Source organism: Micropterus dolomieu, linkage group LG05, assembly GCF_021292245.1.
Source record: "Micropterus dolomieu isolate WLL.071019.BEF.003 ecotype Adirondacks linkage group LG05, ASM2129224v1, whole genome shotgun sequence".
Classification (NCBI taxonomy): domain Eukaryota; kingdom Metazoa; phylum Chordata; class Actinopteri; order Centrarchiformes; family Centrarchidae; genus Micropterus; species Micropterus dolomieu.
Window position 1 is genome coordinate 8,513,722 of NC_060154.1, and position 23,654 is coordinate 8,537,375.

Here is a 23,654-nt window from a genome sequence, read left to right on the forward strand (position 1 = left end):
TGATACTTCAGCTGAAGTGCTATGATAAGCTACCCTTGAGATTTAGCCAACATTAGCACACATGTCAGTTTGAGGCAAGTTGTCTCAATGACTTTGGGGCAAGTTGTCACGTGATTAGTTGCCCCAGTACAAATAAACACATAAAACATGCTCAAAGAATTATGTGAAATTGTGTAATTACCTCTGAAACAAGTATTAAATGACTGTAAACAGGGTTAGGGTTAGCCTTTCAAAAATCAATGTTATTTTTTAAAATAGTTCTAAAAACAGCATAGCCCAAGTCAATCAAGTAATGGTGGAAACATCTTAAAATATGGAAAGAATAAAAAAAAGAATAAAGTCGCTGTCTAATAAAAAGTAAAGTCATAACAATACTTTAACTAATCTACCTGTCTTATAGTCTGCTGAGCATTAGCCTATATTATTGCTCCGCTAATGTGGTATCCCTTTTGACATCTTACAGACGCAGAACACCATTACAGTAGGTAATTTGCAGCTCACTATTTCATTTTTTAATCAAAAATATTGCTAGTGACAGGTCAGTAGTGGCTGACAAGCCCTGAATCTGAGTAATGTTACAGAGTAGCATTCCATCTGCACCCTTGACAGAGGACCAAACTTAATATTTTCAGGGGCCTTAATAAAGTTAAAGTTACTTTTATCTGTCCTTATGTGTAGTGTGATGTTCTGTGTTGTGTGTTGTTTTTTGTACTGGATGCCATAGAATGTCATTGCACTGTAAAACAAATTTACCTACGGGTATAAATAAAGTAAACAAACAAACAAACAAACTGAGTTATTGTAGTGTATTGTTTCTTATAACGGTATATTGTTTTTACAAACTCAGTCATTTACACACTTTATATTAGGCTATTTTTAATTTGTATATTTCAAACCATCTTTCATATTTTATCAAACGTTTTATATGTTTAATTTTGCAGTCATGTTTGTTTTATAATGAGGGAATGCACCGTCAAGAGTCAGTTTCGCTGTGCAATGACAATAAAGGATTCTGAATCTGAAAGATGCCCGCCCTCTGCCCCCTCCCCTGTACGTAATCTAATGAATTTGGTGCACAGACTGAGTGGAACTTACAAAGTTAGTTAATTTTTCTGATCGTTGAGTTACAGTGGGTGAGGTTTATGATATTGCACCACCACACTTCAATGGTGATGACAGATAAGCATTAAAGGCAAAAATAGCATACTGTCAATATTTTAGAGACCCCCTAAAGTGTCAGAAATCATGTTTTTTGGGGAACTCGTAACTTATTAAGAGGAGCCAAGCTTCCCTGTAGTTCACACCCTGCTTGTGTTTCAAAGGAAGAAACTACAATTTTAAAATTCACTTGACTGTAGTATAGGCCTACAATGAGCATACTATTCACGTTCCAAGTTATAAGCTTTCTGTAATTTTGAAATAGGTATGTTTCCTGCTATCCTCTGAACAGGTTTACTATTCACAGTCTGTGGCTTTCCAAGTCTTACAACAAACTATGGAACAACAGGCCTTTATAGAGTGGCACAGTGGTCTCTTTGACTGCTTTGAGGACGTGAAGACTTGTAAGAATCAACACCACAGCTTTGACAAATTTATATTTTTTTGATTAAAGGCCTTATTTATTTCTCTAATTTCTAAGGCATGCTTTAGTAATATAAAGAGTTTGTACAACTCTTTTTCAGGTTGCTATGGTTTCTGGTGCTGCCCTTGCCTTGCCTGCACCGTTTCAGGAGGATTTGGAGAGAACACTTGTCTCCCATTATGTGACATACTCAGCCCCGCCATTATGTCAGCCTGTGGGATACCGCTGTTTATTCCTCCTGCAGCCCTGTCTCTAAGAAGTGCTGTGCGAAACAGATATGGTATCAAGGTATGATCCTGATGTATACTGAACTTCACATGACATGTTGAACAAAAGTGAGGCAGTGTTTAAGACTTTACTTTGCTTCTCTGCAGGGTTCTCTCTGTAAGGACATGGCAGTTTCCTGTTTCTGTGAGTGGTGCTCCTGGTGTCAGATGCATCGCGAGTTAAGGCATCGCAAGAAAACTCCCACTGTCATCAATGTTCAGAATCAAACCTTTGTCAACATGCAGCCTGCTCCAGTGGTGATGGTTAACCAACCCCAACCAGGTTTCATAGGCCAACCAGGCTTCCCAATGGTTGCACATCCAAATATGTAATCATTTTGAAATGCGTCCCCTTGGCATCAGAGTATGCTGAATGACTTTCAGCTTTTTAATAATCAAAAGAATCATGGTCTTTACAGAAGTACTTAATGATACTCTGTTTCAGTATTTTTAAATCTCTTCCTTTGTTTCTGGAAGGTTTTCTTTTACAAGTCGGACCTATCCATGTCTCTTAAAATCAAACAAATTCATTGCCTAAACGGATAATAAATCAGAGCTTGAGATTATTTTGGTTTTGTTGATGACAAAAACTGAGACTTGTAGCACTAGATTTATGTTTGTTTCTTGTCAATCTGTACCTGGACAACTTTTAGCAATCTCTTTAGTTTTAAATTAATTTATATTGATATCTGGTGTTGGAGAAAGAGCTTGTCCTGTTCTTGGTCACAAGAGACATACATGCTTGCCACTGTGTCAAAATCTTCTGGGGTTGAAAATGAAATCTTGTTTACTAAAAGTCCATGATTTGAAAGCCAATATTTTTACAGTCCTTGTATTTTCTTTTCTGTTAAAAACTGCTTCCTGAATGACGAGCCGTTTGACAGAACAATGAAGCTGGGAGTGCCTGCCTTGATGAAAAACCTGTTAACAGAAAAGGAAAGACAGGAAGAAAGGAAGTTAATGTCAAGAAGTGTCAAGGAAGTTAGTGTACTGAAACCTTGGCACCATGGTACAGACTGAACGCATATGCTGCTTTTGTTCTTGTTTTTTAAACACAAAATCTAAAATCTAAAATCTAATTTAATAAAACAAAAAGGAGATGCAGGTTAAAATACCAATAGCAAGAAAACAATGGACACCTGCCAGCTAATCCAAATTAAGAACTATTGGCGGCCATGCTATAAATCAAAATAAAACAACACTTAATGAAACCTTTTATGCTGCAACACTTTTAAAAGTGACATCTCTGGGTCTACTTGGTAGAGTGTCTCCTTCTTCGCGTCTTCAAAGTACACCTAAAAGGGAGCAAAGGTCAAATGTGGTTAATTAGGATTAAAAATGGATTATTGTCTTTTAATTTATTGATATAGCTGCCCTGTTCGGTATTGAGATATAATTCTCGTTTGACAGTTGTACAATTCAATTCAGAAAATATGAATTGAATTCTGCACCTGATATTAAAATCACTGTATTCAGTTCATCAAAATGAGGCAACATTGTAGCGTTGCTATAGTTTGTCAGAAAAAGATTATTTCACAAGTTTAAAGTGTCAAATTTACATAGTATGTTAACTTTTCAGGATGATGGTGTGCTTATATTTATTTAATCTCACTTTGCCACAAGTGAAAATTAATATTTAGGCAAAAATAGTGCTGGGCAATTTACAATCAGACAGGTGCCGATGACACCTGACTAGGGATGCAATTATTACAGATTTTGTTGGCACGATTACAGTCTGAGGAATAAACGTTTCATGATTATTATGCATTAATTAATTTAAAACACTAGTAATGACTTAAGTTGATTTAAATATTTAATTACATTAACAATTATATTTCTATAATATGTAAGTATTATTAATATAAGAGGAATATTAACTTAATTTATCCCCCAGGGGAATAAACTGAACTGTTATTGTCATCAACTCTCATCCATACATATAAGTATCATTTAGTGAAAATGATGAAAAAGAAATTGAGTGCAGTGTTATTAATAACTGAAATGCAGGTAATTGGTATAGTCCTGGAAGTCTATAAGCTCCTGATGTTATATTAGTGTTTTACACCTGGCAACATTTTCTCAACACACACAGGAGAAGGCAACTGGATGTAACGTTAAATGTTCAGTGACTGAAGGTCTTGAGAGGTCTACGTTCTGTCTTCCATAAAGGTCCTTTCACAAAAGAAGTGATTTGCACTGCGTGGAAGCTGGGTTCAGCGCCAAAGTTCAACTACTTTTACAGCTGCTTGAGCGCAAGCTCACCAAGCGATGCGGTGCTTGTTGCAGGACCCAGCAACAAACTACCGTGGCGTGGCACAAGTGTAAATTTGTTTTCATTTTGTGCATTTCGCAACAGTTTCGTTTCGTGCAACAGAAACACTGGGTGTAATGGAGCCTTTATGATTAATTAACCGTGACGTTTTAAAGCACGGTTAATACTGAAATCCGGTAATCGCAGCATCCCTAGTACAGTATGAAAAAAATATTTTATGTATTATATATTTTTAATTAAACCTTGTAAACATATTCATGTACAACCCTTAAAGGAAATTATGAACCTGAAAATGAGCATAACACGACCACTTTAACATATGTATTTTTCTTTAATTTTATGCATATTTTGATGGAAAATTATTTTTATCAATATATTTGTTTTGAATGTTCTTAGTTGTTGTGATGATCAAAACACACCAACCTGCAAATTTTGTGGGTTGTATTTTCTGTCCGTGTCCCAAGGTGGAAGTTCTTCTCCAAACATGACTGCCAGGTGATCTATGAAGCTGAACAAGACAAATAAAAAAATATAGATGTGATTTTGCAGCTGTTATTTCACTTATTTCACTTTTTTAGTCTAATTAAATGGGGACGTATGGAGTTTCCTAAATTCAACTGTGGTCCGCATATAGGGAGACCTTACTCAGATGCCTCATGTGCTATTCCATACAGTATTTGTTTAAAGATTGAGTTATCTTTGTTTTTCCTGTATTTCTTACAATACAGAATGTTAAAGAACAAAACTATAATTTCTTATACAAGACGGTGTTTTTCATTTGAAATTACTTTACATTTCTGTCTCAGTTAGCTGCAAAAATACACAAAATCAACAGATATCGATTATTAGGCAAAAAAAAAAAAACAAGATGAGTTTACCTGCTGTTCTCACAGAAAGCAGAGATGAAGTCACTCTGCTGGTGCTCAGGATAGAGGAAGAGAACAGGCCAGTGAAGGGAGCCCTGCTCGTCCAGGAAGACATGAGCACCCGTAGCCTCCTGAGAGCTGAGGCTGTCCAGGCTCAGCTGTGATATCGCTGCTGAGGACCCTTCATCCTCACTGTCAGAACCCTGCTGACGAGGCTTCAGAGGCTGGAGAAGCTTGATGCCTCGATCCTGCGTAAAGCACACAAAAATGTATCTGATAATCACACACAAACACACAAAAAAAATAGGCTGTACAGGTAAGATTTTACATCATGTTATCATCATCATCACTTAGAGATTGTCAGATTTGAATGATTGTTTCAGGTACAATATTGTGATATTCAAATACATATGCAAAGTTCCACAGGTTTCAAGTTCAAGTGTTGATGCCTAACTGAGAGTAAGTTGGGAGGTTCATTTCCTCTAAGTTTTAATTAGGATGCTTACCTTTATAGCTGCCAGAAGGGCTTCTTTCTCACTATGCAACTTTTTTTCTTTGGCCTTGGCCTTCCTGGCATCTCTCTCTGCTGCTCTCTAAGGCACAAAAAACAAACAGGGCTTTATGCGCAACTGAAACTTAAACCCCCGACCCAAAATCTCCTCAACTCATTAGTGATTGTACCTTGTGTTTATCTGCTGCTGCTCTCAGCTCCAGCAGCTTCTTGTCATTGGGATGCTCCTTGAGCCCCTCGTCACACCACTGTACGGCCTCTGCAAAGTTGTGCAGCTCTATACAACACTGAACACCTGCAGAAACATGCACAAGATATACACAGGATTGTTTGTTGTCATTATTCTAAGCAGTACTTTGCTTTCTTATGATTGCTGTGTACTGGTATTCTATGGTATAATTTTAGCACAAAGTGAAAAACCGAATACATACCCCTGATCAAGGCTTTAAGGTGGTCTGGTTTGATCTTCTTTGCAGCTGCAGCATCATTCAGTGCAGAGCGCATGTTGCCTGTGTAATAAAAAAAACAGAAAAAAATGGAGGATGAAATTAAGCAACACTTTCTTAATCTCCTGTTTCTATGCATAACAATCCATGTTCATGCTTCTAGCAATACATCTATGTCTTATAAAGCTATGAATGTATTTGCGTGGCATAAATAATAATCCTTACCCAGGTGGAAGTGTGCTGCCGCCCGGTTGGTGAGGAGAACAGTGTTGAGGTCCTGGTCACCACATTTCTTTTTCAAACCTGTGGTGTAGGACAGTATGGCCTTTTGGTAGTTCTTCTCCTTGAAAAACGCATTCCCCTCATCTTTCAGACTCCTTGCTTGCTCTGGGGAGAAATGAGGATTAACAGTTTCTCAAGTCTAAAGCTGTTTTCACTGACAACAAGGATAACTCCAATAGGCTTTTCAAAAGCTGGAGGTCCACCTAACATAGTTACCTTCTGCGGGTCTATCTTCATCATGGATAATGGCCTGCAGGCAAGCTAGTTCTGGGTATGTTTGTGGGTCAATCTCTTCAGGTGCGGTTTTCATAAACATGGGCACTTTGTTAAACTCCTGAATGAGACAAAACAAATGAATCACTGCCGATGGATGGAAAAACGACCCCTCTTACCAGTTAAGTAACTTGACAACGACTTTAAAGGCAGCAGATACCATATACACAGAAATAACTTTGTGTTTAATCTCCATAATTTACCTCTTCCCAGCTGTTTTCACTGAAGGCATTTTTATATCTCTGGGTCTTGAATTTATCCATGAACTCGTCCATGCCGTCGTCGCTGTCATGCTGCTCTGTCGAGGACGCCATTTTCGATCAAACTCTATTTTTAAAGCACTGTTTTGTTGTATAAACTATGACAGGAGATTACTGCCACCACCCCATCACGCGTAATTACGTAATTTAATCTAGAATTTAGCCAGCTCCTTGTTTACCCATGTGCATGAACGGTGCTACGTGAATAAAGATCCGTGCGGAAACACAGTACCAACACAGTAGTTCCACAACTTCCCTGCAACTATAGATTTACATTTTATGAACAAATAATAACCTTGTAAATATGTCAATGCTTAAAGGACACAGTTGTATGTAAATTTGTTCAAATGGACTTTTACCACCTACAAAAAATATATTGCTTTCTTAGAATCAATTACATTCCTAAATGTGTCAAACCTGCATATTGAGGTACTTCAGTATGTATGTACTCATAATGGACTGCTTACAATTTATATTATGGTAATGCTATTTTAGTGTATGTACTTATTTCACCACTGTAAATGGGTATTTAAATGTTTTGATTTTCCCCTGATTTGCATTACATGGTTGTATTTACGGTATTTCACAAATACCGTAAATTCTGAGTTGTACTATGGCAGCTGTAATGTACGGATGCAAATGCATATTATCACACAACAGCAAATGGTCATCGTTTTGGTTGACTTCTGTAAGTTCATGTTTTTATTTGCATGGGAACATAAAAGGCTGAAAAAATGACATTGTGACATTCTTGTGTATTACATCATGGAAACCAAATGCAATTTAATACCATAAGGTCAATTATCAAAGCTTTTGTTGAGACATTAGGTTTATGCCAATCAGCAATGTCACCAAGTATGTAAGTGATAGGTTTTATAACTTTGTAAAACAAAACAAAAAATGTCCAGTCATTATGACATCAACAACTTACAAGGCTTTTTCACCACCACCTCTCTAATACATCATACACATTTAGCTTTTTACAAAATAAAACATTTATTTCCATACACAGCTTTGTTATTCATATAGTTTCCACTTGTCTCAGAAGACCCAAAAGTCCATCTTTACTGAGAAACATCGTCTTGCCTGTCTGCTGGCAGATCACCTCAAACCTGGGTATTTCCTCTAGCGCTCCCTGTCCTACTACAATAACATATGGGTAGCCCAGTCTGCTCGCATCCTTCAGCCTCTTTCCAATGGTCATCTGTGTACGGTCATCAAAAACAACTTCACCTTTCAATCGAGGAAAGGTCTCTCCCAAGGTGTGAACCAGTTCCTCAGCTAAGGTTGCTGCTTCGTCCACCTTACTGCCCTTCTTTGGGGGTAAAACACATACCTGGTAAGGGGCAAGAAGACCTGGCCAACGGATCCCCTCTTCTGTTGACATCACCTCAATGGCTGCAGCGACAATACGGGTTACCCCAAGACCATAGCAGCCCATCTCTGCAATACTAGGCTTATTCTGGGCATTGCTGAAGGTGGCATTGAATATATGAGAGTACTTTTTACCCAGGTAAAAGGTGTGTCCGACCTCTATGCCCTTTGACTCTACCAGTGTGCCAGTTTTGCACTGTGGGCAGTCAGTTCTGTCTGATGACATGGTCTCTACGTTAGCAGAGAAGGAGCAGTTCCCACAGACCAGAAGTCTGTCCTCACCAATATCTGCTGGCAGCTGGAACTCGTGGGAGAGTTTACCGCCGATGTTGCCCGTGTCTGCCTGCACCTGTACGCAACGCAGACCCAGCCGGGCGAAGAGCCTGGTGTATGCCTGGCACACAGATTCATAAGTCTGGTAAGCTGCTTCTTCACTTACATCAAACGAGTACATGTCCTTCATGTAGAACTCCCTCCCTCGAAGCAGACCAAACTTAGGCTTTGGTTCGTCTCTGAATTTGCGAGTGATCTGTTTAAAAGAAGTAAGTTTATATGTAAGGTTTTTTTAACAACAAATACAATGGTGGCAACAGAGTAAAGGCTACCTGATATAGAAGCAGAGGGAGCTGTCTATAGGAGAGTGTCGTCTGGTGAGCGACAAGAGTCGTCACTGCCTCCTCATGTGTGGGGGCCAAGCAGTAGTCGGCACCATGGCGGTCTTTCAGACGGAGCAGCTCCTTTCCCATCAAGTCCCAGCGCTCACTGGCTTTCCAGAGATCAGCTGAGCATAAACTGGGCATATCCAGCTTCTGCCCACCGATCCCCTGCATCTCTTGGTCAATTAGTCTCCCCTGTTGATTTAAGACATCAGTTATTACATTTTTTGGAAAAAGATGATAACATTTACATTTGACCTTGCATTGCAGTTCTCTAATCTCAGTTGGTACCAAACCTTGGAGCCGGGACCACGCCCCAAGGGGTCTCAAAATATATCTCAAATGTTTAAAAGATTATGAAAGAAGAAAAAAATAAATTTCTGTAACATAGAATTACATTGACTTTTCAGAATTTTCTTATTAATTAGTGTACCAAACAATTTTACCTCTTCAGTCCTCTAACTGACTAAAAGCATCACACACGCCAAGAAGGTTGGGAACTTTTACTCTAGTGTGCAGTCATGGATGACTGTCAGACATCTTGTGTGACCCATAAACAAGAAACGGAATAATAAAATGCATATGATTTAAACAATAATAAGTAGTAATTTTATTAATAAAATAAAAAAATAAATCAGACAGTACTTTTTTTAACAACATACACTTGTACGATTCATGAGTCTTTGAGTCAGTGTCTTTGTATAGATATATATTTTGTCTTTATATAGCTGGGTCAGATTCATGTCAGAAAAATCTCTACAAAAACATACATATTTTATCAAAAGAACTGATTATGGACATGACACAATCCGATTCACCGCACTTACTCGAGGGATATAGTTTCTTTAAAAAAACAAGTCTCACCAGCTTCTCCATGGAGCGGACAGTGGCTGGAAGGTAATAGTAACAACCGGGATTGGATGGATGGATAAGCCCGGCCTGCTGCATGAGCCTTTGGCTCTTACAAGTCATCTCTCCTTGCATCCGGCTGTCCTGCCCCACATCACGCAGGTTTGAAGGCTGGTAGAGGCGGGACACCAGAAGTGCGGGCTTCATATGTCTGGAGTTTGTGGAGGCAGGAACAGTGGCATGTTCAGCGCACCCTGAATGGCTTCTCCTGGGAAGTACTGAGGTTCTGTGGAGGCGCTGGAAGACTCTCGGCCAAATCTGATTCATTATGGGGTCCATGCTAAATCCAGACCTAACAAAGCAATTAGCAAGTTGACAGAGTATAAATCAGCAATATTTTCATTAGTCGTTTGAGTCATTTTTTCAAGCAAAAATGCTCAACATTCTCTGGTTCCAGCATCTCAGAAGTGAGTTGGTCAGATTAACACAAACAAACAAAAAATTCTGATTTGTCAGACCTTTTCGGAGACATAAACATTGAACTGATCGATAAAGTAAATTATTGACAGATTACTCAATAAAAATTTACCTACTAAGTATTGCACTTAAATCCAAATCTGAGGTACATCTGCTTTTGCTTGACTTCACCCATTTCATTGTATTTTAAACTGCGAGAAACACAGTACCAACACTGAGGGAAATGTTCTAATGTTAACTCTGAAAATGAGATTACTGATACTACTAATGCACTTTTACATAAGCTGCTTTTACATAATGCTTTTACTAAGAATATAACGTTAGTTCTATTGTAAAACTACAACTTTAACTTAAGTAAATGTGAGTAAGTTACTTATTCCACCGACACAACTACACACGATCTACGTGCTAAATTATAGATTAAATGATATTTGCTTCATGCAAATAGGAAAGAGGGAAATCCAAGGTCGTCACAACTCAGTAATTTACTTACAGATATATATTTACTCCCTGGAATAAACCACAGATGTATTACATACGTGCAGATGAATAAAAGCTATGGATGAAAATGTAGATGCCACTGACAAATTCTGCCCTGATGGCAAACTGAACAGCAGTTTAGCTAGCTAAGGTTAACTTGCTTCCTCAGTTAGCATACAAAGCCGTACGTACGCAGAATTAGTAGAGAAGACTCCCCTTGGGACCTACAAGTACTGTCTGATTTTCCAAGTAGACTGTCTCCTTAAATGAGCAGAGAGTAGTGTTTCTATAAATTTAGCAAACTGCAAAACGTTGAAGGTCCCTTCAACAAGCTGACTTCTTTAGTTACATGCATGGAGGCTTTAATGTTACTGCGCCACCTGCAGGTCTGGAGGAGAAAAGACGCAGAGGCAGAGCAATCTGGTTTATTACCATTTTTGATAATTATTTAGTCTGTTTTGTGTGTCTGTTATTATTAGTATGTTTTTTGTTTCGGGATCCAAGTTAAGTTCAACTTAATGATTAATAGGTGGGGAAATGGAAAACATAATGTTTATGTCTCCAAAAAGGCTTGTTTGTTTGCTACAACTTAATAAGTTGTAGGCCATGTTGTCTCAGGCACAGTATTACAGCATGGCAGTTACTTCTGTGTTCAGCAGATGGAGCTAGTGGCGTACAGGAAAAGTTTTTTTTCTTCTTCCTACTTCAGACAAAGTGCATTGCTACAATTGGCTTTCAAGAGTATCGGCTACAAATCAAATAATTTTGCTGTGTTTCGATTAAAAGTTGGAATTCCCTAAATATGGTTATAATATATGTGTTTTTATACCTCATAGGCTGGATACTGGTTGAGAAATGAGCACGCTTTCCAGACTACACTGGCGTTTGGCTAATTAGACGTCTCCCCAGGAAAGTGTGTGATTGTGTGTGCAGATTAGTTTGCCTTGGTGACATGCTGGGTCAGCATGCATGTTTGATGATAAAAATACTCATATCATCCTTAATAGAGACACTGGCCCCACCATTTTTGTTATTATCAGGAACAAAAGGCTGAATATTTCCCTTATGCAATAAACTCTGGGTATACATAAATATTATGATCAAAAAGTCTCCCTTCTGTTCTTCTGTCATTGTAAAAACATGAAATTAAAATAGTATTTTTTAAAGTTGTGTTATCTAAACAATGAAAATGACATATAACACAAATTGCACAAAAGCTAGTGTTTTATGCTCATGTTCTGTGAATTTCAGATTTTAGACTTTATTGAGCTGGAAAAAGGAAACATCTACTGTGAAAGGGACAGCCAGGCGCAATGGAAGGGGAAAATGATGAAAGTTAAATGGCATGCAAACACATTTAATGAGTCATTGATGTTGGCATTACTTAATTTCCCCACAGAGTATTGCAATGTATTTACAAACCAATTACATAAAACTGCACAACCATATTTGCATTTCGTCAGTAAAACTGTTTTTCCATTTCCCCACCTATTAATCATTAACTGTTGTTATTAACAAAAACTTTTTACAGTTGCAGACAGTATTCCCAACATCAGCAAATGTACATTAAAGAACACTGTATTATGACTCATCTTTTAATACATAACGTGAGGTTTTAATGTTTTCTAATGCTGCTTAGAGTTACATGTTTTTCCAAAACAAAGAAGTGAATCAGCACAATATTTTTAATTATTATCAGAATGAGATGCACACAAAATGCTCTTTTTAGTTATACATGTGAGTATACCTCTAAGATGTTATGCAATTTAATGTATTTTAAGTCTCTGGTTGGGTGTTTAACATTTAAAACAACAATTTTAAAAAATAATGAATTATAATATATAATAATTATTTGTTGCTTCAGGATGTCACCGTCTGAATGGCATATTGCAAATGCAAAGGCCTCATCGACATGAGCTCCTGTGCCAATAATTAAACTCACAGAAAACATTCTCAAAACTACTTTTGAACAAAACCTTATATTCCTGAAATCTTCACACATTAAAGCAAATGGAAGTATATGTAAATTGGACACAAAGAAGAATACATTACAGTTTGCTTGGTTTGTACTGTCTGTGAAGCATTTTGCAACTTTACCAAGAAAAGCGCTGTAAACAAACAGCAAAACACTACAAATGACAATTGTCACTAATCCATATACGGTCAAATATTTGATGCACTATTGGTACTATTGATGAGTTTTTATTGAACGATTATACTATCACAGGCAATCTTTCCTTTTTGTTGACATTATACTGTATAGAGGTCTGTGTCAATGCACTTTTGCTGGCTTTATAGCATTTTATGTCAACAATTTGAAACCATTATTCCTTCAGTGAGTCAATGAGACACGGGCACCTGATGGTCATCTAACAGCAAACACACATGAGCTCAGAGCGTCTAACTCTGGCTCTTGTCTTTCAGGTGGACACTGTGGAGGACATTGTTCAGCCTGTAGGTTACACATTGATGTCAATGAAAATGCAGGCACACACGCACGCACACACATGCACTGATGTATTCCTGAGCCAATTAGTTTTGCGCCTGTTTCATAAATTTATCTAGATGCTGTTGTTTTTAGATTTGGTTCTCAGAGAAATGGGCGACTGAATGTCTCCTTGAAATACGAACAATCCCATTTGGACAGATCTTATCTGCAAACGTCACATTTGCCTGTTTGGCTTTATACATTTACATTTACTCATTTGGCAGATGCTTTTATCAAAAGCGACTTACATTTGAGGAACAACACGGGGCGGCTGTGGCTCAGGAGGTAGAGCGGGTTGGCCGAAAAGACTAGAAAGGCGCTATACAAATACGGAGCATTTACAATCCAGAGCATTTAACATACAAGCATCAGAGTATAGAGATGACGTTTTTTACTTTCACAGAGACTTAGTTCAAGATTCTCTCTCTCTGGCACTTGAAATGTATTGTATCATACATTAGAAATGGTGTGATTTTGGTTTCAGAAGTGATGGGATACAATGAAGTTGCCAGAAATATTAAATAAAGAATGATATTAGATAATTTTCATCCCAGTCTAAACCATGAAAAACAGCCCCAGAACAAAAGTTCATAGTGTGTCGACTTTTGGCTGTTTTATTTTTTAGGTTTCAGTATTCAGACATGATCCTTCACACGTGACATTTGTTGGTGTGAAATAGTCTTCATGAGTAATCACTGACCTTCAAATCTTCATGTTTGAGTGTCAGTTACATTCTCAAATTCAGTAATGACATTATGGCCTAATACTGAAATGGAAAACATGTAGGAGCTTTGTAATTGGATAAAAGCTAACAACGTCCCACCATGAAGGGAGGGAACCTTTTCTGCTTCAGTGCAGCTGCTACTCAGTTTGCTAGTGCTTCTGTCACTGTTGCTGTTAAACTGAATAAATGCTGTTCTTGTTTGAATTCATATCAAATACCACTGATTAGGCTCGACACACAATATCAGTGAATAAAGTCAGATCACAGTTAGGCATTACTTTTAGTGATAAACAGTTGCATTTGTTTTCAGTTTGTCAGTCCAAATGGCAGATGACATCATGGCACTCACCCGGGTGACTTTACATCCTTTGGGGCCATTTAAGGTCATCGTAATCTATGTCATTTTCTTCCCTTCTCTAAGCCTTTGAGTCAGTGATCAGGGCAGTCAGACAAGATGTCCATTATGTTATATCTCTGTTACAATGATCAGGGTTACATTTATTTTATTTATCAACACTGCAGTGAAATACACAGACAAAGTACCCTAGAGTTGTGTTTCAGCTTTCTTGAAAAATTACAGAAAACCATCTGTGGTAAACACTACATGAAAAACATTTGTTGGTCTCTGCAGTAATTTATGGTTTGCAGAGATAACGTAAGTGAAAAACAGGAGCCAGAGCAGGATCATAATGGTAGCAAACATGTTAGCCAGCCAGCATAGTCGGGCTAAATTAATAAACCTGTGTCTGTTGATACTGCATGATAACCTCACCTGTCTTTTGACAGAACGAGATCATGAAAATGGTTATTTCATCTGACAAAACAATCCCAACTCAAGGTCCACTTACTAGCTTTTTGCCGAGCTTTCAGACATATCACACTGTCTTCATCAGTGGAGGGAACTTGCTCAGCTAGAGATGGAGCTGTTGTCATGCAAGCTCAGCAGCTGTTATGATTTCATCCAAAGCACCTTTAGGACTTCCACTGATGAATACTATTTCCAAGGTCGAGAATAAATTTTAGTACTAAATCTCACGTCAATCTTGTATTAAGAAATTACTGTACATACAGTATTAGAAGTAGTATTATATGACTACATTGTTGACCACAACTGCCAGAGTGTTCCCAATAAGAACTGAACACTGCTTCTTCATTTTGACTCTGGGGACAGAAAGTTAGGTCTAAGTCCATGACTACACCAAGATTTCTGGTGATATGGTCATGTAAATGTGTGTGTCATCTGCATAATTATGGTAACATACTTGTTTTCCGTTAAAAAATATAATTCATTCATTACTGTGGTACTACCAACCATAGATCACTTTATCAGGAAATTCATGTTAGTTCTGTGGATGGAAATGGAAAAAACAACAACAAAAAGAATTCTATTTCTGTATCTAAAACATTGTTTTATATTTTCTGCTACCATTGGGACAACCACAGAGCATGTCCAACTAAACGTAATATAATTTCATTGACATCCTAAGTGGGACCTGCACCGTTAATGATCGAAGTGAAATGTCATGGTGAGTGTCACATCGCAACATCAGCAGCTACATAATGACCTGCATGATGGACTGTCAACATTGACTTTTTTCCTCTCATATGGGCCCAAACTGCCGTAAAGCCAAAGACAACCAGGTCATCAAAGAGTTGTAAACACATGAAACATCTATTTGAAAGCAGGGGGACTCACTTTGCATCACTTAACTAGCCATGCAGTGGATGGAAGGTTGGTGCAATTATAGCTTTAAATCACATGATCACAGAGAGGCTGAGAAGGCTGCCCTCTTCTAATGTGATTGTCAGTTGAGGGTTGTAAAAGGCTGATGGCCGTCACGCTCTCTCGGACTGTTAAAATGTTGATGGTGGGAATGACCGGATACATAAAATGACAGAGTAAGGACTATGTGTGTGTGCGTGTTCGTGTTTGTGTGTGATGGGCTAAAGAGCCAGTTAGAGCGAGGGAGTGGAGAGATAGCATTGATGAAATGAAAGGTTGATGGTATATAATACAGGGAGATGAAAGCATTGGATCAACGGCCGGCCTACTGTGCAGCAAAGAAAACTTACAGAAAGCCAGCGAGAAAACAGATAACCAACAGAAAACTGTTTCAGAACAAACCAGACCACCAAAGAGATAACCCTCCCTACAGACAGTCAAGTATCCAGTATGAGGGCTCTGGTAGTTTTGCCTCTGCTGTTGTGTGCAGTGGTGCATGTGGACCAGGTGAGAGCGGAGGTGAAGGCAGTGAAGCTGTGCGGTCGAGAGTTCCTGAGGGCCGTCGTTTACACCTGCGGAGGCTCCCGCTGGAGGAGATTCCTCAGTGAGTCAGACATGGATGGTGAGAGAACTTTATTATTCAAAACAGCAGACACAGTGATCAGTGATAAAAAAGAGGAGTCTAAAAACGTTTTTAGTTAACTTTTTTTTTTGCATAAATTTTCTCTTTGGTTCAGGATTAACCATATTGTTAGTTTGTATATACGAAATAATAACGTATAAATGTGTCTGTTTCTGTGTAGATTTAGCCTTAAAGGATAGGTTCACAATTTATAACGTCTGTCGTAAGACAACAGTCCTCCTGTTTAAGTTAACTGTTGAGTTAACTAAGTTAATATGTCCGAGTTTTCTACCTTTTCAGTATGAAATTCCCTTTTTTTGTTCCAATCTCTTCACTGGAGCTCAACAGGGAAATACAAAAACAGAATTTCATACTAAAAAGGCTATAGATATCCACTTTGGAAGATATCCACTTGATTTGACTATTTCAAATTGCTGAAGCCTGTCATTAGCTTCACATAAACTTTGGAGTAGCCTACATTTTTGCACAAAATCAAGACTGTGGATCACTCACATTGGAAGTATGTTAGGAAAGGTTTTAATGGCCATTGGCAAGAAAAACCTGTTTCAGTGGCACCTGACAATTGTCTTGAGACAGACTTTAAAAATTGTGAACCAATCCTTTTTTTGTGGTAGATGTACTGCATAGCAGGGCTACATAGACAGGTATTTGTACCATTTGCTTATTACTTTCTTGAGATGTCTGGAGATGAATGAAGCTATTTTGTTTCCGAATTTCCCCAAAATTCGGTCTGACATAATTTGGATTCTTAAACACTTTGGAATCTTTACTAGAATTTTAAATACATTTCTGTAGGTTTGAAGAAAGTTTGACCACACAGTTTTTAATGTATGGCCAAGTCTGGTAAATATGAGACACTAAGATATTGTGGGATGTCCCGACTACAGTACATTTTGTAGAAATAACTGCAAACTGAATGCTGTAGTTCACAACATTTGTGGAAATCTGTACTTCTTTTTCTGCTAAAGTTTTCTGCAAGAAGTGAGATTTCATCCTATTTATTATATCTGACTGTTCTTTCTCATACTATTTATGTGTTTTGATGCTACTTTCACTGACTCAAGCATCAACATTTGTACCCACACAACTGCTGAGTACTTCTGCCAAAGTGCAGAGTAATTGTTTTTTTGCAAGTAACATATTAACCCTCAGACTGAAACATAAAACAGTTAACAAACTAATGGGGTTTTGAAAGCCAGCTTTCCACTGCTGTGTCCTCAGTGTTTTCAACAGTTTATTTTATTGTAAGCACCTTTCTATTCAACCAAACTGCTAGGATTTTTGCCACAGGTCCTATATACTGTATGCTATTAATTCAGTGGGTGCAGTGCAGTGGGTGTGCAGGCAGGGAGGTGCACTAGCACAGATATGGTCTGCTGGTTGACCTTATTAGGCTATAGGAGCCCACATATCATGATTAAATGCTGCAGTGGGCTGTTCCCCGGGCAGCATCTCTCTCTTGCTGTCTGACACACATAACCAAACCAAGTTAGCATGTCGTGCTGATTAGAAATAGTAAAGTGACACTCTAGAAGACAAGCAGCACTGAGTTAATCTGTATCATTTAGTTTCCTTATTTTATGGGGAAAAGACTTTGTTCATCCATTACCATTGTGGTAAAAAAACAGTGAAAAAAATGTCTTGGACAAACATTTTCAGAGAATTGTGTGTTAACTTTGTTATTAGACTAAATCAGAACATATTTTTTATGTCCGAGTGTTCTTTAACATTTCCTGTTTTTTGTGTTCCAGGTTCACCCACAGGGGAGCAGAACAGTTTGGAAAGCCTGAGCAGCAGCAACTCTGACTCCCAGTTGACCAAACGGGATATTAATAACATACTGACGACCGTGTGCTGCCAGGTGGGATGCAGGAAGAGCGACCTCACCTTCCTCTGCTGAGGCCAACTTTCTCTCTTATTCTCCAAGTGGCCAAATTAATCTGTTCTCTGAAATGTTGCCTTAGTAGAATCTGTCTAAAAACAACATGATCACTATATAGTATGCACAGTAATGCTCATATCCTCAATTGCTGTTTTTCTAATTGTTTTAGATATTTTTGTGAGTTATTACTTTAACTTGTTTGTTTGTAGATGTAAATGTGGACCACTTGAGCATTTGTGAACATGTTTCTGAACCTGAACTGGAAGATATAGTATATATATTTAATTCTAATATAAATTAACCTATGAGAATTAGAAAACAAAACTAAGTGATCAGGGATGATGTTCAAGGATGCCCCACTCAGACTCTGTGTGAAGAGAGGGCAGATGTCTTAGCCCAGGCCTTGTGTCCTTTATGTAAACAAGTATTCACATGGTTGCAGGTTTGTAAAATTTCCATCTCTACTTTGATGTATTTAGAGGAAACATGAGCTGTATTCTGTCATTTCACTATTTTAGTCAAATAAATGTTCTTGCACAGGGCTTACATTCTGTGAGGTGTGAGATCTTTTTAAAAAAAATGCAATCCTGGACACTGGATACCAAATCATGCTTAGTTAATTTCAGCAAACCTAGTGTCAAAAAGATCATCATTACGTCTATGTGTGACAAAACACCATAAAATAGCACCCTGGTGGCCCAGAACAAGCCATTACCACAATGTCCCTGGTTCACATTTGGCTGGGGACATAAATGTATTTTGTATGTCATACACCCTCTTTCTCCCCCTATTTCCTGTCATCTCCTTCAATGTCAACTATTATCCAATAAGTACCCCCCCAGAAATTAAAACATGACTAAAAGACTGCAGCCACGCACCTCTGTGAGGCTGTATAGGCCTTTCTTTTACGTGTTATCTCAAGATCCCCACTGCTAGTGTGTCTTAAATGTTCAGTGTGCAAGTTTTAGTGGCAGCTAGTGGTGAGGCTTGCGAATTGCAACCAACAACTCACTCACCGATCACCCCTCCGTTTGCAAGCGCGTAGGAGAAGCTATGGTGGCCGACATGCTCTGTTGGCTCTTGTGCTAAATAATAGGTGTGGTCCTCCATTTGCCTTATTTCTCTTCTTTTCTTACTTCCAACAAACCAGATGACTGCCACTACTATGACTACTACTTCTCTTACGTCTTGTTCATCTTCTTACGTATTCAACGTAGTGACGAAACATTCTCTATAAAGCAGTTTGTCTGTATGGTCTACTGTAGAAACATGGCGGTAGAACTTGGCGACTTCCATGTAAGGGGACTTGCAGTGTATGTAGAGAGAAATGGCTCCTTCTGAGTTAATAAAACATAACTTCATTACATAAGGTCTTTATACATCACTGAAAACATAGTTATGTATATTATGTTGCATTTCTGTCAATACATCCTCCTAAATATTATACACTGAACCTTTAAAACAACAAAAATATACAGCAAGACCACAAGTTTGTATGTATTCATGAGAAAGACTCATTCAGAATTATGCAATACAAAGATAACTGCAAACACAGACATCCAGTTATAACTTTTATTGGTTTTGGAAAGAAGCAAACTAAGTTTCTCAGTTCATCTTAGCGTTGTTATGTACTGTACAAACAGCTTGCACATGTGTTTGAGGTTAACGGTACAGAACCAAAAAGCATTCTGGCTTACAGCACACATAAACACACTCCCTGCTCTCTTCTCAACATTAATACAGGTAACTGACACTCAGCACAACGTCATTTCAGTACTATCTATCATCATAGATGCCCCACCTTTTACTTCATGCTCTGCATGCGATACTGAATTACTGCAGAACAAATTCACCACAGAGATGTTCTTGAAAATACAACTTTTGTTCCATTTTTTAACTAGATGCAAAGAAGATGTGAATTTTATACTGCAACATGACTTTCGAGCTGAAAGACATGTAACATGTAGTGTACTGGTTAAGTTAAGACAGATGCATGATAGGGGGTGCGTGTGGTGGGCCTCTGTAGATAATGCTGTAGTGACTGTTGCACTGATTGTTTCAAGGTTACAGCTTCCTGTCAGCCATGTCGATCCATCGGGTCAACTAGCTGGAAGGACTGACATGACTGAAAGTTACCAAACTAATGTGGGGAGCTAAATGGCACCAATCATCATCACCTTGCTTTAACAAATTCAGTGCAACATCAGAGTAATCCACAATGCTCTTTTAGACTCCGTCTGCCCAGAAATAATGGTAAATCTGGTCAAAAATGAGATTTTCATTTTAACAGCACGGCTCACATCTGATGGCTTATCAGCCAAATAATCACATCTTTAAAACTAGGTCATTGAATAGGAGAACTGACATGTTGCAAATAGTCCTCAGGTCCTAAATTCAGCCTAAGATGCTTTGACAACAGTTCTGAAAGGACCATGATTGGTTGCATTTAGCAGAATGCCGACATACAGTACAGTACAGAGATCTTCGGCTACACTTCACACTCACTTTTTGTTCTCCATGTTGAGTGTCAGAGCATTCAGGAAGTTCAACATCATCAGCACAGTGTTTTATACACATTAAACAATATAATATTTTTTCACTTTTATCTGTTTTAAAAATATTCAGCTTATTATCCTTAACAGAGGACTACTGTCTGGGATACACAAACATAAAATACAAAAAAAACCCCAAAACAAACAAAAACAATAGCATTTTGGTCAACTTAACCTTGCTCCACAACCTCATTCAACTTATGTCATCTCACAGAGACCATTACGATTATGCAAAATAAAGCCATGGATTCAAGTGCTGGTTGGATGATTGGGGATGTGCTCATGATAGAGTCAGGGAGTTTAGGTACCACTGAGGTAAATGGAAACAGGGAAGAAAATACTTCAGACACGTGGTCAAAGCTGAAGAAGAACTGAATAGGTAGATGTGGGAACTGAGAAAGCTGGATGCAATGCAAGAGTGTTTTTTTCTGTTTTATCACAAGCTGGTTTGAATATAAAACAAACAAAAAAACAAAAACAAAAAACTAGCTGGTCCCAGTAAACAAATCCTGTTCCAGTAGTGGTACCACGGTCACCAAACTGATTGCTTTTGTTGTCATTGTCTTGACTTTATAAAAAGGAAAACAATTTGGAAAATATGCTGACTCACTTTGTTGCTGAGAATCAGATGAGAAGACTGATGCCACGTTCTGTTAAATGTTAAGCTGGAGTGACGAGACAGTTAGCTTAGCCTAGCCTACAGACTGGACACAGGGAAACAGTTAGCTTGGCTCTGTCAAAAGGAAGTCTGCAGTCATGATAGCAGCTCTGTGAGGCTGTACTCGGGCACAGCGTTGCTTTGAGCTAAATGCTGACCTTCTCGCAATGACAATGCTAACTTGCTGATGTTTAGCAGGTAAAATATTTAAAACCACAACTAGACATTTTTATACTTTTTTGTACAGCTTAAACAAACAAGATATCACCTGTAAATTAGTGAAATTTTGTGAAAAGTGCTGGTAAGCGGATTATTTTACCCTCAGACACAGCCAGGCTAGCTGTTTCTAGTCTTTCAGCTTTGCTAATTGTCTGCTGGCTCTAGCCTCATGTTGAACAGACACAAATAAGAGTGGTATTGAACATCTCATCTAACTTTCTAAAAAAGAAAACAAATAAGCCCATTTCCCAAAATGTCAAACAGACTCTTTAAAGTGTGGACCTTGCCCATTGTATAACTAACTCTACATTAACACTGCTTTCACAAAGCATAACACAGCATCCAGGAAGATATTTATCTTTTTCTTAAATTACCCCCTCCCACCACCCATATATAGCTCAAATCTTCTGTTGCACTTGAGTTAAAAAATTATATCTGAAATAAATTCAAAAAGTATACCTTATACTGTACACGGGTTACCCAACTACACAGATAACAAAAAAGAGAGATAATTCAAATATTTATACCTTTAAGGGTTCTGAGTTGTCTGATACCATTCAAATTCTATTTGAATACACATGTTTTTTTTTTACAAACAAATCATCGATAAATAAAAATAGAATGCTGTCATGTACTCTGGAGTCTATCACTGCTGTCCTGGAAACAGCAGAAAGGCTATCTGACAATACGAGGAAAACACCAAACGCCCTTTAAGATATATATTATTGATTTAAAATGACACTTTGTACACTTCTTTTGTTCTGACGGGAAAACATATTTTCTTATTTTGCAACCAGTACATTGATTTATCATTGCAGCTGCCTAACTCACTAAAAACCTATCCATGTCTGTATATTCCAGAGAAAGAAAATACCAGTTTGATTGACTGATCAGTGCATTTATATTAAAAGTCATGTGACCCTGTAGTACCAGCATGTGATGCATGAAAATCTAGATTTTTTTTGTAGTTACTTGATCCTATGTTTCAGCTGATCGCAGACAAGTGCCGTCAAGAAACATCTTTTATTTAACAGTTTGTGTCAACACACTGGTCAAAATGCATCAGTGTGCATTTACTTGCAAGACACGCAATGGTCTCTGTCAGTGTGAGACAGTGAGGACAGCCGTCTCAGGCATTGAGCTCAGACTCTGACAGAAGGATTATATATAGAGCTGATTTTTGTTAAATCTGCGTGTATAACTTGCTGTTTATTTTCCTGTGCCCTGCTTCAACTTTTAGTCTAACTTTAGATGCATCAGAGGTTGAGGTGAGTGTCTCACCACAAAGATCTTATTCAAGGGTATTTCAAAATTTCAAATCTTTCTGGACTTGAGACAACAAAAAGCATGTCATCCAGAGTAAAAATCTGGTCGAAACACTTCCTGTCCATGTCTTCGGTCAGGCAGCTGCAGTGAAACTTTAAAAAAACACCACCACACATTGACCAGAGGAGGATAGAGACAGAGGCACAGACTTCAGAGAGAGGAAGAACCCAGGTGTCTAACTGCAGCAATACAGATGTTATGAAATGAATACAAATACGATTATTACATGACCTAAAACAGCTCCACGATGCTATATGCAAGTTATACAATACTGCTGGGTAGGCTGCGGACCGGTCGTGTGGGTTCAGAAAAGGTTAATGGAAAGTCTGTCTGGTGCCAGTTTGTCCTCTGTCCTTGGTGTCACTCTCAGTCCACTGCCATTGTTTTGTTCAACAGTGCTGTTCTCAGCAGCACAGTTTAGTTGTCCGCCAGGTATTTTCCTGAAACACATTAACAAAATTATTAGGTATTGTTTTAATCATTTATGGACCTTTCATAGATCTATTGTTAACTTTACAGACAGTTACAACACTAAGTACAAGCTGCATTATTACATAATAATGGAGGTAATGATAATGAACTGAATGCATAAAAAATGTATGAACATGTTCTAGAGGTAATTTCACATGGCTGTTGACTGACTTATAATTACATCAAAGTAAAAGATCCATATTATAACAAAATGAGTAACAATTATCTACCCTTTCAGTAAGTACATTATACCTTGAACCACAAATTAGCAATATATTAGAGTATAATACACAGATTTGTAAGTATCAATAAGTTTTCTAACTTGTGTAACTAATAAAAAATCTGACTAATATTCCTTAACTTTCATTGATATT

At 38.0% G+C, this 23,654-nt stretch overlaps 5 protein-coding genes across 14 annotated transcripts in view; 2 read left to right on the plus strand and 3 right to left on the minus strand.

Moving 5' to 3' along the window:
* The first annotated feature begins 277 nt into the window (after positions 1–277).
* On the plus strand, positions 278–2,652 carry LOC123971571 (cornifelin homolog). Its single transcript, XM_046050469.1, has 5 exons — positions 278–485; positions 942–1,050; positions 1,451–1,562; positions 1,683–1,870; positions 1,957–2,652. The coding sequence occupies exons 2-5, from the start codon at positions 958–960 to the stop codon at positions 2,179–2,181; spliced, it is 618 nt and encodes a 205-aa protein (XP_045906425.1). The 5' UTR covers positions 278–485; positions 942–957; the 3' UTR covers positions 2,182–2,652.
* On the minus strand, positions 2,202–6,981 carry ttc4 (tetratricopeptide repeat domain 4). The gene is made up of 10 exons (XM_046050468.1): positions 6,702–6,981; positions 6,442–6,559; positions 6,169–6,330; positions 5,929–6,006; positions 5,668–5,792; positions 5,493–5,579; positions 4,999–5,234; positions 4,544–4,628; positions 3,061–3,143; positions 2,202–2,769 (listed from the first exon to the last, which is right to left on the minus strand). The coding sequence occupies exons 1-10, from the start codon at positions 6,810–6,812 to the stop codon at positions 2,670–2,672; spliced, it is 1,185 nt and encodes a 394-aa protein (XP_045906424.1). The 5' UTR covers positions 6,813–6,981; the 3' UTR covers positions 2,202–2,669.
* Positions 6,982–7,425: 444 nt separating this feature from the next.
* pars2 (prolyl-tRNA synthetase 2, mitochondrial) lies at positions 7,426–10,942 on the minus strand. 3 transcript variants are annotated; one of them, XM_046049732.1, is made up of 4 exons: positions 10,787–10,942; positions 9,653–9,989; positions 8,738–8,983; positions 7,426–8,661 (listed from the first exon to the last, which is right to left on the minus strand). In XM_046049732.1, exons 2-4 carry the CDS (start codon positions 9,974–9,976, stop codon positions 7,780–7,782), a joined length of 1,452 nt encoding a protein of 483 aa, XP_045905688.1. In that variant the 5' UTR covers positions 9,977–9,989; positions 10,787–10,942; the 3' UTR covers positions 7,426–7,779. The 3 variants fall into 3 exon arrangements, with proteins under 3 accessions (XP_045905688.1, XP_045905690.1, XP_045905689.1); XM_046049734.1 differs by having other exon boundaries at positions 10,823–10,925; XM_046049733.1 differs by lacking the exon at positions 10,787–10,942 and adding an exon at positions 10,608–10,773.
* Positions 10,943–15,979: 5,037 nt separating this feature from the next.
* Positions 15,980–18,331, plus strand: insl5a (insulin-like 5a). The gene is made up of 2 exons (XM_046050562.1): positions 15,980–16,151; positions 17,924–18,331. Exons 1-2 carry the CDS (start codon positions 15,980–15,982, stop codon positions 18,070–18,072), a joined length of 321 nt encoding a protein of 106 aa, XP_045906518.1. The 3' UTR covers positions 18,073–18,331.
* Positions 18,332–19,612: 1,281 nt separating this feature from the next.
* The window catches only part of sgip1a (SH3GL interacting endocytic adaptor 1a), a 73,220-nt gene continuing 69,178 nt past the window's right edge, over positions 19,613–23,654 (minus strand). For all 8 annotated transcript variants that reach the window (XM_046049755.1, XM_046049756.1, XM_046049760.1 and 5 more), the window contains one exon: positions 19,613–23,249. In XM_046049755.1, coding sequence (XP_045905711.1) covers positions 23,227–23,249 — 23 coding nt within the window. In that variant the 3' untranslated portion in view covers positions 19,613–23,226. The remainder of the gene's footprint in view (positions 23,250–23,654) is intronic.